General features: G+C 38.9%; 1 protein-coding gene across 2 annotated transcripts in view; it reads right to left on the bottom strand.

Annotated features, from left to right (window-relative positions):
- Positions 1-13,796, bottom strand: part of FMN2 (formin 2) — a 187,865-nt gene extending 174,069 nt beyond the window's left edge. For both annotated transcript variants that reach the window (XM_060753881.2, XM_067464831.1), the window contains exon 1: positions 11,957-13,796. In XM_060753881.2, the coding sequence (XP_060609864.2) occupies positions 11,957-13,487 (1,531 nt within the window). In that variant the 5' untranslated portion in view covers positions 13,488-13,796. The remainder of the gene's footprint in view (positions 1-11,956) is intronic.
- Positions 13,797-15,546: the final 1,750 nt, after the last annotated feature.

Below are 15,546 nucleotides of genomic sequence, written 5' to 3' on the forward strand. Positions count from 1 at the left end.
TACAGCAATGGATTATGTATGGTAACTTCACAGTTACAGCTGCTCATTACCATTTACGTCATATGTCAGAAAATCCTTAACCAGAAAAAAGAACATGTGGGCTCCTCAAAAAATGACATGGCAAAAAGCCCAACGATGCAGCACTGCAAACTAGGTCAACTACTTGTTATTGTCTGCTGTAATCAAGAACATTGTTAAAATTTTGCAGATTAGATAAAATGAATGCAAATATTTCAGATCCTATATCTTCGCTATGCATGCAGGGAATCTGTTATGGTATGCATAAAATGGAAAATCACCATTCACTGACAAGTACGTGGGAAGCTTTGTGTGGGAGTGTAACTCATTCCTCAATCAGGAGTTATTTTTACCTAAATCCTCTCATGGAATTATATTTAGTATGTACACTGATATCCAACAGGAATATGAATGTAACAGTGTTAAAGAAGATACACAAATCTTTCAATCTGACAATAAAAAAGTCAACTGCAGTTACAATTTTATGTTGTTCTGTCTTGCTTTGCCACAACTATTTTCAGACATATATCTGGTTTATGCAACTTAAAATGTATGAGCTGCGCAGTTTAAATTCAATTTCACAGAGGTAATAAATCACAAAAACCAAGAAGTGGAAGAAGCCCTAAAGGCCATCAAGTCCAATCACCTGCCATACAGGAATACACAACTAGAGCACTCCTAAAAGATAGCTATCTAATAGGCCTGGGTAACAACGGAAAAATTTGTTTCTAAAATCGATTCTTTTTTTTTGGGGGGGGGGGGTTGCGTTTTGTTATTTAAAATAATTACAAAATTTTCCTTTAAAAAAGTTCGATATTTACGAAATTTCGTAAATGTGAAAAAAATTACAAAACATTAACGAATCGATTTCTGAAACAATAACGAATCGATTCGTTAATGGCGGACGCGACCGCGAAATACGCTAAAAAACCTCCAAAAACTTCTGAAGCTTCCCTCTCCCTCTGTTGTTGACTGTTGGTGTGATATTATAGATTTTTTTCACTAATTAAACGAAAAAACAACCATAAAACTTGCCCCAGACATGCAGAAATAATAACGAAACGACCTCAAAACAATAACGAAACAAATACAATAATGAAATACGAAGCATTTACAAAACTATTTAAAAATTCGTTTTTTAAAAAATTGCTCCAGAATGGTTCGTTATCGTTTTGTAATTGAAAAAATTAACGAATTATTAACGAATTACGAATTAACGAAACGAAACCGCCCAGCCCTACTATCTAACCTGATTTTTTTTAAAGCTTCCAAAAGAAGGAGACTCCACCTCTGTCTCAAGGCAGTATTCCCAGTGTTCAATAGTTCTTACTTTTTTTCTTCCTAATGCTTATGTGGAACCTTTTTTCTTTTAATTTGAATTGGTTTGCATACTGATATCTGAAACAAAATGATACAAGTTCACTCCATCTTCTATATGATATCCTTTCAAATATTTGAAGATGGCTACTATATCTCCTCTCATTCTTCTGTTTTCCCAGCTAAATGTATCCAACTGCCAAAGCCATCACTGACTCTCTGCAGCTATTCACCAGACTTCTGACTTATAATCCATGAACATGGCTATCAAGCTATCTACTATTGGTCTAATCAAATTTATAGACTGTGTATTCTGGGCTGTCAAGTTGATTTGACTTATGACAACCTTATGAATGAGAGACCTCCAAGATCTCATTCCTTATTAACCGTCTTGCTCAGGATAGTCCCAGATTCAATGTCTGGAATGAAAAATTGTTAGGAAGGTAATGTGAAAGAACACAGGTACCCAGTTAAGAGGTTAATAGAAAGCAATGGGTTAGACAGAATATAGTTTGTACCTGGTATAATTTATCTTCCTAGGTTCCTTAAACTCACTATTGATATCTGATCAGCATCAACATCACATTAAAGGCAAAAGTAAATGTTTTCCCCTGACATGAAGTGCAGTCATGTCTGACTCTGGGATGTGGTGCTCATCTCCATTTCCAAGCCGAAGAGCCGGCATTGTCCGTAGACATCTCCAAGATCATGTGGCCAGCATGACTGCATGGAGCACCGTTACCTTCTTACTGTTTAATTTTTTTTCCTGCATCACAAAAGTCTACTCTAAAAAGAAAATCACAATCCCCCACTTTACTTTTAAGTTCACCAAAGAACAAATAATATAGAATATTTGTAGTTATATGGTTTTTTAAACCCAAAACACTCTGGAATTTTATTTTATAAATCAGCTACATACGTCACTGAGTTAATGACTCCTTTGTTTTCTGATGGTTCAATGCACACAAATATTGTATATATAATTACTAGGTTATACAGGGTGAGGCAGCATAACTTCCTTTTTTCAAAACTTAATAAAACCCATTGTATGAATCAGAAATTTTTATTTTTTTATAATGTAGGTGCATACCTAAAGTACTGTTTTATGTAGTTTTGAAGATCAAATTAGGTAGGTGATGTCCCCCCCATTCTTCATTCTCCATACACTGAGTAAACCGATTTCTGGCATTTGCCATGACTCTTGTCAGCATTGCAGGCATTATGTTGGCAATTACTTCCTGGATGTTGGTCTTCAAATCTGTAGGGTCCTTGGACAGTTCACATAAACATGGGATTTCAAAAAAACCCATAGAAAAAAATTACAAGGGGCCAAATCTGGAGAGCGATCCGGCCACTCCAAATCCGCTCCAAAAGTAGGCCTCAATTGCAAAAGCACACTCCTCACTGTTCCAACACATGATGGTGACTGAACTGTGTCAGGACAAAACTTTATACTCCCGCCTCTCAAACAAGACCACTAGCGCTCCGCTACATCTTCAACTGACTGAATGGCGCGCATTTTAAAAAAGGAAGTTATGCTGCCTCACCCTGTATTTATAAAGTTTGTATAAAACATAAATGAATATCACTTATTAACTTATGATCCATCTCCAAGATACCTCAATATGTATATGTAAGTATTCAAAAATAAAAAACCCGTCTTGATTCCAAGCATATTCAAATCATATTTTTCTGAAATAGCAATTCTACTGTTCACTTTTCTGAGCACGAGAAACACCAGTTGGTTTCAGTAGATACAACAATGTGACAATCAGAAGACACATTAAAAAATTACACAATCAGATCCCAAATTCAAAAGCATAGGCATGCGAAAAAGTGACAACTACTCACAGCAAGGGAGACTGTGCTGCAAAAGAAAACCTGCTTCATTCATAACTACAATAGACTATGAGAAAAAAGCACTTGCAGTGAAACAACATCTTGAAGGGAAGGGAAGAGGCTAAAGAGAAGCACTCAAGGAAGGGCAGATTTGTTTCTATATATATGTTCTACGATTTTATCATAACAAAAGCTAGCAGGGATTCAGAAAGCTTATTAAAATGCAGCACATAATGGTTAGAACCACAACTGGAAAGATCAAAGCCTTTAATGTGAGAACAGCCAATCTTATATAAAGGAGAGAGTCATACCCCTGCCTCCTATGCACACACAGAGAGAAAATGTGGATGAGGTTGCCTGTCATTTTAATCCCATTCACTTTGGAAGGATGAGGAAAAGGAGCAATAAATGAAATGGTTCTCAGGCTCCTCTCACAGCTGAGGCATTCCCTAACCCCCATTTGGCTTGGAAACTAGCAATGAATTTAACCCTTGCAAGCATCTACTGGGACATTCTTCTATCTCTTTTCATCAGGAGCAATGGAATCATTCAATTGCAGCTAATGCCACAAAAAGATTAAAAAAATAGAAAAGGAAGAAGAAAAGGAAAGTAGAATTGCCTGTTCTCAGGAGATGCTGACTGAAAGGAAACAAGGCCAGTGCAAATGAGAGACTCAGCAGGCAGCCTTTTCTGTGGATGGAGGCTTCATTTATTCTATTCATTTATTGCAGAACATTAACACTTCTCTGATGGTGCAATATAGGAATTGCTGACATAAAGTTATGCACTTTTTGAAATAAAAAAGTGTGTTCCTTCTAAATATTAAAATATTTGAATCTGCAATTCAAAATGCAATAAAATATAAATAGCATGCTTAGTACTGAGATTTGTTGTGATGACTTCAGCCATAATACCCAGATTCATGTGCTCTCTTGTGTGATTTGAATGAACAGTAGGAGTACACATTTATTTTTGGCAGCCCACCATAGATTCCAGAGTAGTGCCTGTGATTTTAATGTGATTGTTTTGTGGTAAGTGAATCTTACTGCAATATGGAACGTCATTTTGAAATGCAGTTATACAGTGACAGCTACTTAATCAGAAGTACTTAGCTACAAGTGGTACTCAGCATCTTTAAAAGTATAAACCAAATTTATAGCTTTTCTATAAAGGTAATTACCTTATCTTTGTCTCTACCTACAAGTAACACTGGGCCAAGTAAAAACCATGGTTTGTGAGTATGCCTGAATAAATTATAGCTACCATATTATCTTTATTCATATTCCTCCTTTTCCCTCAAACTGAAACTCTAGGCATGTCATACATGGGTAACAGATGGTGGCCAGGCTTATTGGACCCACCCATGCATTCTTGTTTCTCCCAACTCGCCCCATGCTGAACAGGTTTATTTTAATACCCTTCTAGCATATACTTGAACACAAACAACACAACCATTGCCTAATCAGGTCTTCCATTCACATTCAAGTAAATCCAAGAAGAATGTCTTTTCAGAACACGCAATTCAACAAACTAAGGCCAGGAATGATGTGGTGGGGTGGGTTAATATGCACAGACTCACCTGTGTACCATTTTTAGCTGTCACATATTTTGGCAAACACTTGAATGTCTTCATCTGACCTTTAAATTTGAATAAAGCTTTGTGATACAAGTCTATCAGGATCCCATTGCTCACATATCTGTCCAACATTCTGTCAAGTATTTCTCACAATAAAGCAGTTGATTTCAATTAATTCTAGGTTGCAGTCCACATCAACGATTTCCATTAAAAGGAGCTGCATTTTATTTTCAAATTCCAAATAATTCCAAATTCCAAATATTTCTTACCTATTATAAAACCTCCTGGTACTACCCTTCATCTTACCATGCCAAAGCAATATACAAAGCATAGTCAAATTATTATTATTATTATTATTATTATTATTATTATTATTAGAAACACACCAAGATGAGTCCACAGCAGACACTCTACTGGTTGTTATAGTGGATCACATGTCGGACACTTCCCAAGTGTCTAGGACTGTGTGATGTATTGGCGAATAATGCATGCAGATCCTAGTAAGGTGGCCTTCTGCAGCTGACAGATGGTAATTTTGTCAGTGCCGATTGTGTTTAAGTGCAGGCCAAGGTCTTTAGGCACTGCACCCAGTGTGCCGATCACCACTGAGACCACCTTGACTGGCTTGTGCCAGAGTCTTTGCAGTTCGATTTTTAAATCCTCATATAGCGTCAGCTTTTTCAGTTGTTTCTCTTCAATCCCGCTGTCCCCTGGGATTGCAATGTCGACAATCCATACTTTTTTTAACACAATTGTGAGGTCAGGAGTATTGTGCTTCAAAACTCTGTCTGAATTCAGAAGCCCCAGAGTAACTTGACGTGTTCATTCTCTATAACTTTTTCTGGCTTATGGTCCCACCAGTTAATAATAATAATAATAATACCTCACTCACAAAGTCGCTCATAATAAAACCAATATAATACAATAAAAATCTAAAAATATACAAATGTTAAAATGGAATTCAATATGAATTGTTTAAACCAATTAAAAGCCTATTCATGCCTAAAACCACAGCACCCCCAACTTGATCTTAATAACCTCCATCTTTAAAAGCCTGCCTGAATAAAAAGGTTTTAGCCTGAGGCTGGAAAGATAGGAAGGATGTGGCCATTGGGAGTGCCAGTGTTGAGGGGCAGACGAGAGAAAAGGCCCACTACCTCATCCCTACCAACCGAGCGTGCGATGGAGGTGGGGCCAAGGGAAGACCTCTCCTGAAGATCTTGGGGTCCTGGCAAATTAATACTGGGAGATGTGATCAGCCAAATAGGCTGGACTTGAGGCATATAGGCTTTAAAGGTCATAACCAGCACTTTGAATTCTGCCTAGAAATAAACTGGCAGCCAGTGAAGCAGCTGTAATAGGGGGGTTGTCCACTACCTGTAGCCAGCACCAGTTAGCAACCTGTCCATGGCTCTTTGGACCAAATGAACTTTCTTAACTCTTCAATGGCAAACTCATGTAGAGAGCATTACTGTAATCCAAACAGGATGCAACTAAGGCATGTACCACCATGACCTGATCTGGCATGTCAAGGAACAGACATAGTTGGCACACAAACTTTAAATGTGCAAAGGCCCTCCTGGCCACCGCAGATGCCTGGGCCTCCAGGTTCAATGCTGAATGCAGGAGGATCCCCAACTTACAGACCTGTGACTTCAGGGGGAGTGTGATCCCATCCAGTACAGGCACCTCTCTCTTGTCTTGATTAAATTTTCATGTTTGCCTCCAACATTTCAAATAAAGTGAAAATAACAAACCTCAGACAGAGAACACAAAGATAGTTACACTCATGGTTGTCTGTATCCCACCCACACCATTTTTCCATTATCCAGCTATTCAGCTAAATGGGGAAACGAGGGAAGAGAGTACTCATCCTAATGAAAAAAGTTATCTCTATCAGGATCCAAATCATTTTTGTAAAGTGTATTAATGAAGTTGCCCTGGCCAACTGGGGATGAAAAAGTTGTCTGTCTACCAACTTTCACTAATAACTGATGATTAATATTATAGGTCATTTATATGCTTTCAAATTGCCTGTTGATTTATTTATGTTAACTTTGTAAAGATTTTCTTGAGCAAAGAATCCTCAGAGCTGGCTTTGCCAGTTCTTTTCTCTGAAATACAGCCTACAACAGCTACAGTTATAATAATAGCATCATAATAATTTGACTCAGCTAGAATTTCCAAATAGATCAAAACAAACGATTTTATAGAGCACTCCATATTTTAATTTTGAACAACCAACCCATTAGGGGGCCTTCTCAGTGGTGGCCCCTCGCCTGTGGAATGCACTCCCAGGGGAGATTAGGTCATCAACATCCCTCCTTGCTTTCAGAAGGAAGCTAAAAACCTGGATGTGGGACCAGGCCTTCGGGTAAGCTGGCAGATGGACAAAGACAACCAATGACGACCAGAGTAGGAAAGGATAATGACGGTGCTAGATGGATTACGGACTATGAATTGGCGAACATTGACCACAAGATGATTTTATTGCTGCTAGTATATTGTTTGACTGTTTTAATTAGTGATAATTGTTGACATTATATGGTAAATTTGTGTATTGTATATTGTATATTGTACTGTATTTTGTGAATTGTTAGGCATCAAATTGTGCCTTTTTGTAAGCCGCCCTGAGTCCCCCCTAGGGGGTTGAGAAGGGCGGGGTAGAAGCACTCCAAATAAATAAATAAATAAATAAATAGTTTTCACAATTTAATATAAAAGCATTTGATTCAAATAATGAGTGTATTTATCTCTAGAAATAGTAGTTGAACACTAAACAATAGAGTAAAAGGTAAAGGTTTCCCATGACATTAAGTCTAGTTGTGTCTGGCTCTGGGGGGTGGTGCTCATCTCCATTTCAAAGCCGAAGATTGTCCATAGCCGGCATTGTCCATAGACATCTCCAAGGTCATGTGGCCAGCATGACTGCATGGAATGCCCTCCCCGCAGAAGCGATACCTATCGAGCTACTCACATTATTTATTTATTTATTTCGTGTATTTCTACCTCGTCCTTCTCAACCCCCGAGGGAGGACTCAGGGCGGCTTACAAAAGGCACAATTCGATGCCTACACAATAATACAGATAAACATATATAAACAGCAATTAAAACAGTTATAACAGTTAAAAACAATCAATTATATATCACAGTCAATTAAATCAATCTCATGCTCAATGTTCACCAGCTCAGAATCCATAAATTCATTCCACATTGTCCATTCCTATCAGTCGTCGTTGTCCTTTATTTATCTGCCAGATTACCCAAACGTCTGGTCCCACATCCACATTTTTAATTTCCTTCTAAAGGAAAGGAGGGGTGTCGATGATCTAATTTCCCCAGGGAGTGAATTCCACAGGTGAGGGGCCACCACCGAGAAGGCCCTGCTCCTCGTCCCCACCAATCTCACTTGTGATAGAGGCAGGGCCAAGAGCAGGGCCTCCCCAGAAGATCTTAAACTCCGAGGCGGGATGTAGAGGGAGATGCGTTCGGACAGATACGCTGGGCCGGAACCGTATAGGGTTTTGTAGGTCAAAACCAGCACTCTGAATTGTGCTCGGAACTGGATCGACAACCAGTGGAGCTGACATAACAGAGGGGTGGTATGCTCCCTGTATGACGCTTCGGTGAGTAATCTGGCTGCCTCCCACTGGACTAATTGAAGTTTCCAAACAGTCTTCAAAGGCAACCCCATGTAGAGTGTGTTGCAGTAATCTATTCAGGATGTAACAAGAGCGTGGACCACTGTGGCCAGATCCGACTTCCCAAGGTACGGGTGCAGCTGGCGCACAAGTTTTAATTGTGCAAAAGCTCTCCTGGCCACCGCTGAGACCTGGGGTTTGCATGTTTTCAAACTGCTAGGTTGGCAGAAGCTGAGCCTAGCAGTGGGAGCTCACCCTGCTTCCTGGATTTGAACTGCCAATCTTTCAGTCAGCAAATTCATCAGCTCAGTGGTTTAACCTGCTGCGCCACCAGTGGACCCAAGCAATACAGTACAGTCCCTGTATTCACAGGGGATATCACATGAACACACAAAAACACAGGTGATAGTGAATTCTATTAAAATGGAGAGCTTTCATATGGCGATTTTCCCATAATACCATAGATTCACATTGAAGAACCCTGAAAATATCTTGAGAAACCATATTTTGTGAGATATTAATAAATGAAACCTGTGAATATAGATTATAGTGTATATGTATGAAAACAAAACAAAACTCAAATATTCCACGTGATCTCAAAGCAACAGAATATAAACATTGTCTAGCCACAAATGTATCATTTAGTGTAAGGAGTATCTAATACCCTTTTACACAAATCTTATGCAAGTCCACAGTACAATGGTGAAGGACACAACTTCCTCTCCTATCTCATGCCTTCTACCAATTACCCAAAACACCAGTCCATTTGTAGCCCTTTCCTCCATCTAAATACACCAGTGAAAGTGTATGACTCACACATGTTAAACAAGATCTCTACTTCTAACTAATGATCTACCCATCAGCGTTTGTAATAAAATAGAAATAGAAAATGTTCATTTTTCTTTGCAAGATTGAAAAGGTCAAATGTTTTCTCCTTGCTGAATTAGATTATGAGATAGTTTGTGTATTTTTAGAAATTTTGGTTATTTTTTTAAAAAGTGTTTGCAAAAAAAATTGTAGTGCATAAGTCATGTTTTTAATGCATGATACACTATTTTTGCACAAAGTATTAACTTTCACACATAAAACTATACTTTTGTGCAACTTCTTTCCCCCAAAATACTGTCTTATTTTGAATAGAGGGTCTTGAATTATAAAGGCACGTTTTTGCATCAAGGAGGTGAATATAAACAAATCCTCTTTCCATTTCTACAATCCAATAATCTTTATAACATCTGTAGTTTCAGCAAAACATATTAGTGTGAATTGAACAAAACTTTGGACAGCAGTACCTTCTAAAACTCTGGTCATTGCATTCTGCAGAGTATTATTCTTTAATATGTCTTCAGAACATGCTAGAGTCAATGTGACTAAATGAAGAAGAACAAAACATCTGCTCCAATGGAGAAACATCACCTAACACACAAACTCAGTGAAGAACCATGTCAATGATAAATTGTTTTCAAGAACTTGTACCAATGGATGGCCCAGGTCATATGCAAAACTCTTTTGTGCAAGATGGAAGAAGTGGAATATTAGAAAAACCATTTGCTTGGTTTAGGAAAGAATAGGATGCTGGTGCTAAAATAATATCTATTTTGGCATACAGTGCATCTTTATGGGCTACCAAGTTCTTCCAGACAGTTTTAGATAATGCCATAATTATTTACCTTTCACTATGCTGACTAAAACTGAAAGGGAGTGCAATGTAAGAATATCTGGAAGGCAAGATGGTTGGTCAGCTCTTGATCTAAGTTAAATCTACACTGTCAAATGAGTGTAGTACTGACATGGTTTACTTCTATGGAATCCTGGGTTTTATTGTTTGGTGAGGCACCAGCACTCTTCAGCAGAAAGGGTAAGGTACCTTGGAAAACTACAACTCCCAGGACTCCATAGTATTGAGCCATGACAGTTAAAGTGGTGTCAAACTGCATTCATTCTACAGAGCAGATGCATCCTAAGACATGCTTTTACATAAATGGAATTATAGATTATACTGTATATTGTCAATGTTTAGCTACCAGATGGCATTCGGCCGAGAAGCTGAGGCACAGTAAATACCAACCCAGAAGTCTCAGTGTCAGCATGCAGCATAGTTAAACATCTGGTATTGCTTCAGGGCGCTCGTTCTAGCTGACACTGTTACCACTTTTACAAACGTAAGATCCTATGGTGCTGCTAAACACTGTTGGGATAGGCCAGGCAGCTATTGCACATACTTCCTTTTCTCCTACAACAGTGGTTCTCAACATGTGAGTCGTCAGATGTTTTGGCCTACAACTCCCAGAAATCCCAGCCAGTTTACCTGCTGTTAGGATTTCAGGAAGTTGAAGGCCAAAACATCTGGGGACCCACAGGTTGAGAACCACTGTCCGAAAACCTCTGGACTCTTATAATGGATTTTTGAGGGTACATCAAGGCCTTGGGGACCTATAACATAATCATTTTGTAAGTAGTAGGGGGGCAGATCCCATATGTTTTAGCTGGACAGTGTCAAGAGTAAGAGCTAATGTGTACAAAACTATTTGTGCAACCCACTGGGTAATAAATCTTTCTTAAAAGTGCACCTGATGCAAGTGAAGTGTTGAGCTGTTTTCTCTTTCTCTCAAGTGCTTCTGGGTTTGAACAGAGCATCACAAGATATCATTATAGTGGTCAGAACCAAAAAGTATTTGAAGCAAAGCAAAAAGCATCTCCATCAATTTTCTTGCCTGGTACCTCACTACTAACTTCATAAAATGGTTTTAAGCATCAGAATAAAGCAAAGCAAGGCTGTGGAAATCAATACTGAAACTATGTAAGGTTTCAGTAGATATCTGCATGGAGAAGGGGCCTGAAATCTGGCTCACTGCCCATTGTTATTCCAAGTTTATGTTCTCAAGAATGGAAAACATCTGAACTTTCAATATTGTTGTAAAGAAACAAGACACAAAATATTAGGAAACAGAAATGTATCAAAAGTTATATAAGAAATCAGCCCAGTGAACAAAACCGTGTGTAGTTTGGCTGGTCTAGATTCAATTGTGTTTGGCTGGTCTAGATTTATTCATTGGGAGGCCTTGGTCAGATCATTAGCTTTCATTAATGCACCCTGTTGCAAAGATGAGTAGCTCCCTATTAAGAATGTAAAGCACTTTGAATGTTAATCACACAAGACACTATTACTACACACAATATTAGTTGCCCAATGCATATACTTAATATATCTCACCTAGAAGAGTTCTAAATTGATGCTTTGCCATACATTCATTTCCAATGGAATCTGATATATATATATACACACATACATATATATATATGCAGAATTTGGGTTTTTAATCTAATCCGGTGGTTCTCAACCTGTGGGTCCCCAGATGTTTTAGTCTGCAACTCCCAGAAATCCTAACACCTGGTAAACAGACTGAGGTTTCTGGGAGTTGTAGGCCAAAACACCTGGGGACCCACAGGTTGAGAACCACTGATCTAATCTAAAATAGAAAACCTGCATTATTAGTTCTGTATGAAGAGCTTACTCCTAAGACTTGAGTCAACAGCTAATGTTCATTTACAATTAGCACTCACCTGTAAAAACATTGGGGAAGGTGTCAGTGGAAGCTGGAGTCCCAGAGGACTTTCTCAAGTGATTCAAAGGCACTCTCTCTCCCTGGAAGCCGTCTCTACTCCGTCTGTACTCCAAGAAATCTGCAGAGCCTGACTTTTGAGCTACATCACCTCGATGATTGAAAACCTCATCTGTCCAGTCTGCTGATCGGCTAAATGGACCAGCCAAACTGGATGACCTCTGCTTCTTGGATGACACATTTTCTTTCCTCTGAGCAGACTCACGTCTCCTTTTGAAGAGTGGACTTTGGGATGGCGACAGACAGGGCGAATGATTTGGAGAACTCAACTGCCTAGTGGTGGTTTTGATATAGCATGGGTTAATGGGAGGAAAGGGCTTTAAACCTTTGGAACTATGCATAGGACTACTTGAGACATCATTGGAGGACAGAGTTCCATTTTTTATTGTAGCAGTAAAGCCATCATCTAAGGCCTCCCTGCTAGCTGATATACTCCTTTTCCTGTCTTTGGCTCCTTCAGCTTGGCTGTGGCTTGTGTCAGCAATATCCTCTTCCTCCCTTTCTGAACCTGAAAATTCAAAAGCCATCACCTCAGTTTCCGATTCCCCAATTGGTGATGGGAAATTAAACACTGTTCTGGCTAGCAGAGTCCCATTTTCTGTTGCTGCAGCTTTTTGTTCACTGGCAGATTGCCTTTGCTCTTCTGGCAACTGCTTATGTTCTTCTTGCACATCAAATACACTGCTGCAGGAATGCCCTGTTCCATTTGTCACCCCTTTCACTCCACTTTCGATATCACTTGTAGGGATATAGTCTGCAATTTCCGATTTAGCTGAGACAGGTTGTTCTGTTTCTGGACTGCTGTCTTTGTCACTGCTTAATGAAAGAAACCTTTCAAAATCGAAGGGGGCTGCTTGAGAATTAGCCATGTGTAGGCCCATTGTTTTGGTGCCATTCTGCTCAGTTCCAATATTAATTGCCCCCTGCTGCTGCTGCAGTTGCAGTCTAATAGCCTGCTGGATATCAGAAAGCAAATCCTCTTGTTCTGTGGCTGAATGGAAACTGTATATATCCGTATCGGAGCCGGAGCTGGTCCTTTGTCCATCCTGCGGCTCGGCTGCAGCTGGGCGAGTTTCATTTGTATGTTCAAAATGTTCCACATCTGTGTCTGAGAGACCCCCCTCATCTGCAGAAATGCTAATATCAGGAGTTTTGGTGAGGACTGAATGAGCGCTGTCTAGCTCCCCTGTTTGTGAGGCCTGGCTTTCTAAAACATCCTCTCTTGAGCTGCTGTTTCCATCCTTTGCTTTGGAGAGATTCTTTCTGATCCGCAGATTGGAAAACACAGAGCCTCGGGACTCTGACTTGCCCTTCTTTTTACCCGATTCATTCCCTTTGCCATGCTTCCCCAGTCCCTTTTTGCTCCCTGCTCCCTTCTTTGTGCCATCCGCATCCCTGGGCCCTGAAGCATCCTCACCTCCATCGTGTGCATCACCTGCATTCTTCTTCAGTTTCCCATCTTGATTCCCCATATTGCTTTGCAGTGGTGCAGCATCAGGAATCAAGTCATGTCGTTCGGTTTCATTCAGCTGGCCTGGCAGCGGAGACCTTTCGGGTAATCCAGGTTTGTTTTCAAGCAGCGGTGATGCAAGTGGAGCAAAGGCTTGTTCTGCCTCCCTCTCAGCTGCTCGAGCTGCTTTTTTGCATAATGTGCTGCTGGCATAGAGCTCCTCTGGGACATGCTCAGTAGAGCACCGAGAGATGCAGACAGCTCCTTCCAATGGTGGCTCGTGGCAGCGTTGCCTCTTCAGACAGAGTCTGCTGCTACACTCCAGGCTCCCTTTGGTTGATGTGAATAAGGATGCCTTGACAACAGGATTTTTTCCCTCCACTGCCTGAATCCCCTGCATTGTTACTGGGGGTGGATCAGTTTGTCGTTGCATGTCTTAAATTTCAAGACTTCAAAAGTTTGACTTCCTGGAATTTTATGTTGGGAAGGAAAAGAGAGCAAGAAAAAGAAAGAGGGAAATTAAAACTCAGGCTTCACATAAAACTTTCTGGCTGTTCCCTGAAAAAAGTAGTATTTTTAACCTTTGTAAAAAAAAAAATGATGCTTTAATTCACATTTTGCTAAAATGCAATATATGTACAAGTACTGTGCATTCAATTTTGTAAAAATTCAGACAGTATTCTGGTTTTGAAACTCTCTCACAAACTTTTACATTTTTTAAACAAAACATTAACACAATAATTCCCTGAAATTTTAAAGGCTAACAATACTGCAGATTATTTAATTTTTTGTTCTATATGACCATTCAGAAATAAGCCATCTGTATGCCAAAAGGACACAAATAATGGTAATCCTCAAAGGGATAAAGTTCATCAATATTCAGCTCACATAGATTGTTCCCCTAGCCTCGCTCTGGTATAAATAATTACACTATCACCAAGATCTAAAACAAGTTATGCTTCAGGTCATATCTATATGTTCTATAACAATGACTTTTAACATATTGTATGGCTCATTAAGTATAATTGCTTCTCTTCCTGGTAGTGGTTTATATAAATTAATCCTTACTGTAATACACACACATCAGCCTTATAGTTTTATGATCATGGGATTGCCATTTTAAAAGTAATGTATCTACGGAACAAGAGCAGTATAAGGCCTGCTATTGCAAATCAGCCCCAAGTCCCATCTGTTCCATGACCTTAGCAGCAGCCTATACCAGATACTGTATATCATTATCAGAAAAAAACCAGATAATTAAAAATGGATAAGGAAAATAAAGATGTGTCCTTTTTATTAAAAAAAATCTACTCCACTGAATTCACAGATCACTTCCAACTTGCATACAGATATTTATTGAACCAACTGGCAGTACTGCTAATAGACCAAAATATTGTAATTTTAGGTTTAATAATAATAATAATAATAAGAAGAAGAAGAAGAAGAAGAAGAAGAAGAATAGTTTTATTTCTTGCCCGCCTGTCCTCACAGCTCAAGGCAGGTTAGAGCATTATGAAAACATAAACAACATACAATCATTTTAAAACATTCTGTAAAATACACATATTAAAATATACCTCCATAAAATATGTATCAAAATACACAAAACAAAAACAGTGATTCCTTAACATTTATTTCACTCATTTATTTTGTATCCTGCTTTTCTCCTGGTATGGGACCTAAAGCTACTTATAACAAATTAGAACAAAACATATCTAAGATCCACATGACTTTTAAAAAAATATAAGCAATTTCATTAAAATATAGTGACTCATGAATAATCCATGGGGATTATTTATTTATTTGTTTGTTTATATGCAATTGTTTAGTACAACAATGTCCATTACATTAAGGTTTGCTTTTGGAATTTTTCTTAAAATTCAAGTTGTTGATGAGGAAATGTGTGCACGCAGAATTCATGGCTAGGAAGGGCCAATTGTTCTAAAATAAAACTGTTTAAGACAAGTTGAAGCACTTTAATGCATTAAATAGGATAAAAGTATAACACCTCCTATTCAACCACAACAGGTTAAAGGCCAAGAGCCTGCTTATATGAAAAGGTCTTTAGTTGCTGACAAAAA

This window comes from Anolis sagrei, chromosome 1 (assembly GCF_037176765.1).
Source record: "Anolis sagrei isolate rAnoSag1 chromosome 1, rAnoSag1.mat, whole genome shotgun sequence".
In the NCBI taxonomy this organism is placed as follows: domain Eukaryota; kingdom Metazoa; phylum Chordata; class Lepidosauria; order Squamata; family Dactyloidae; genus Anolis; species Anolis sagrei.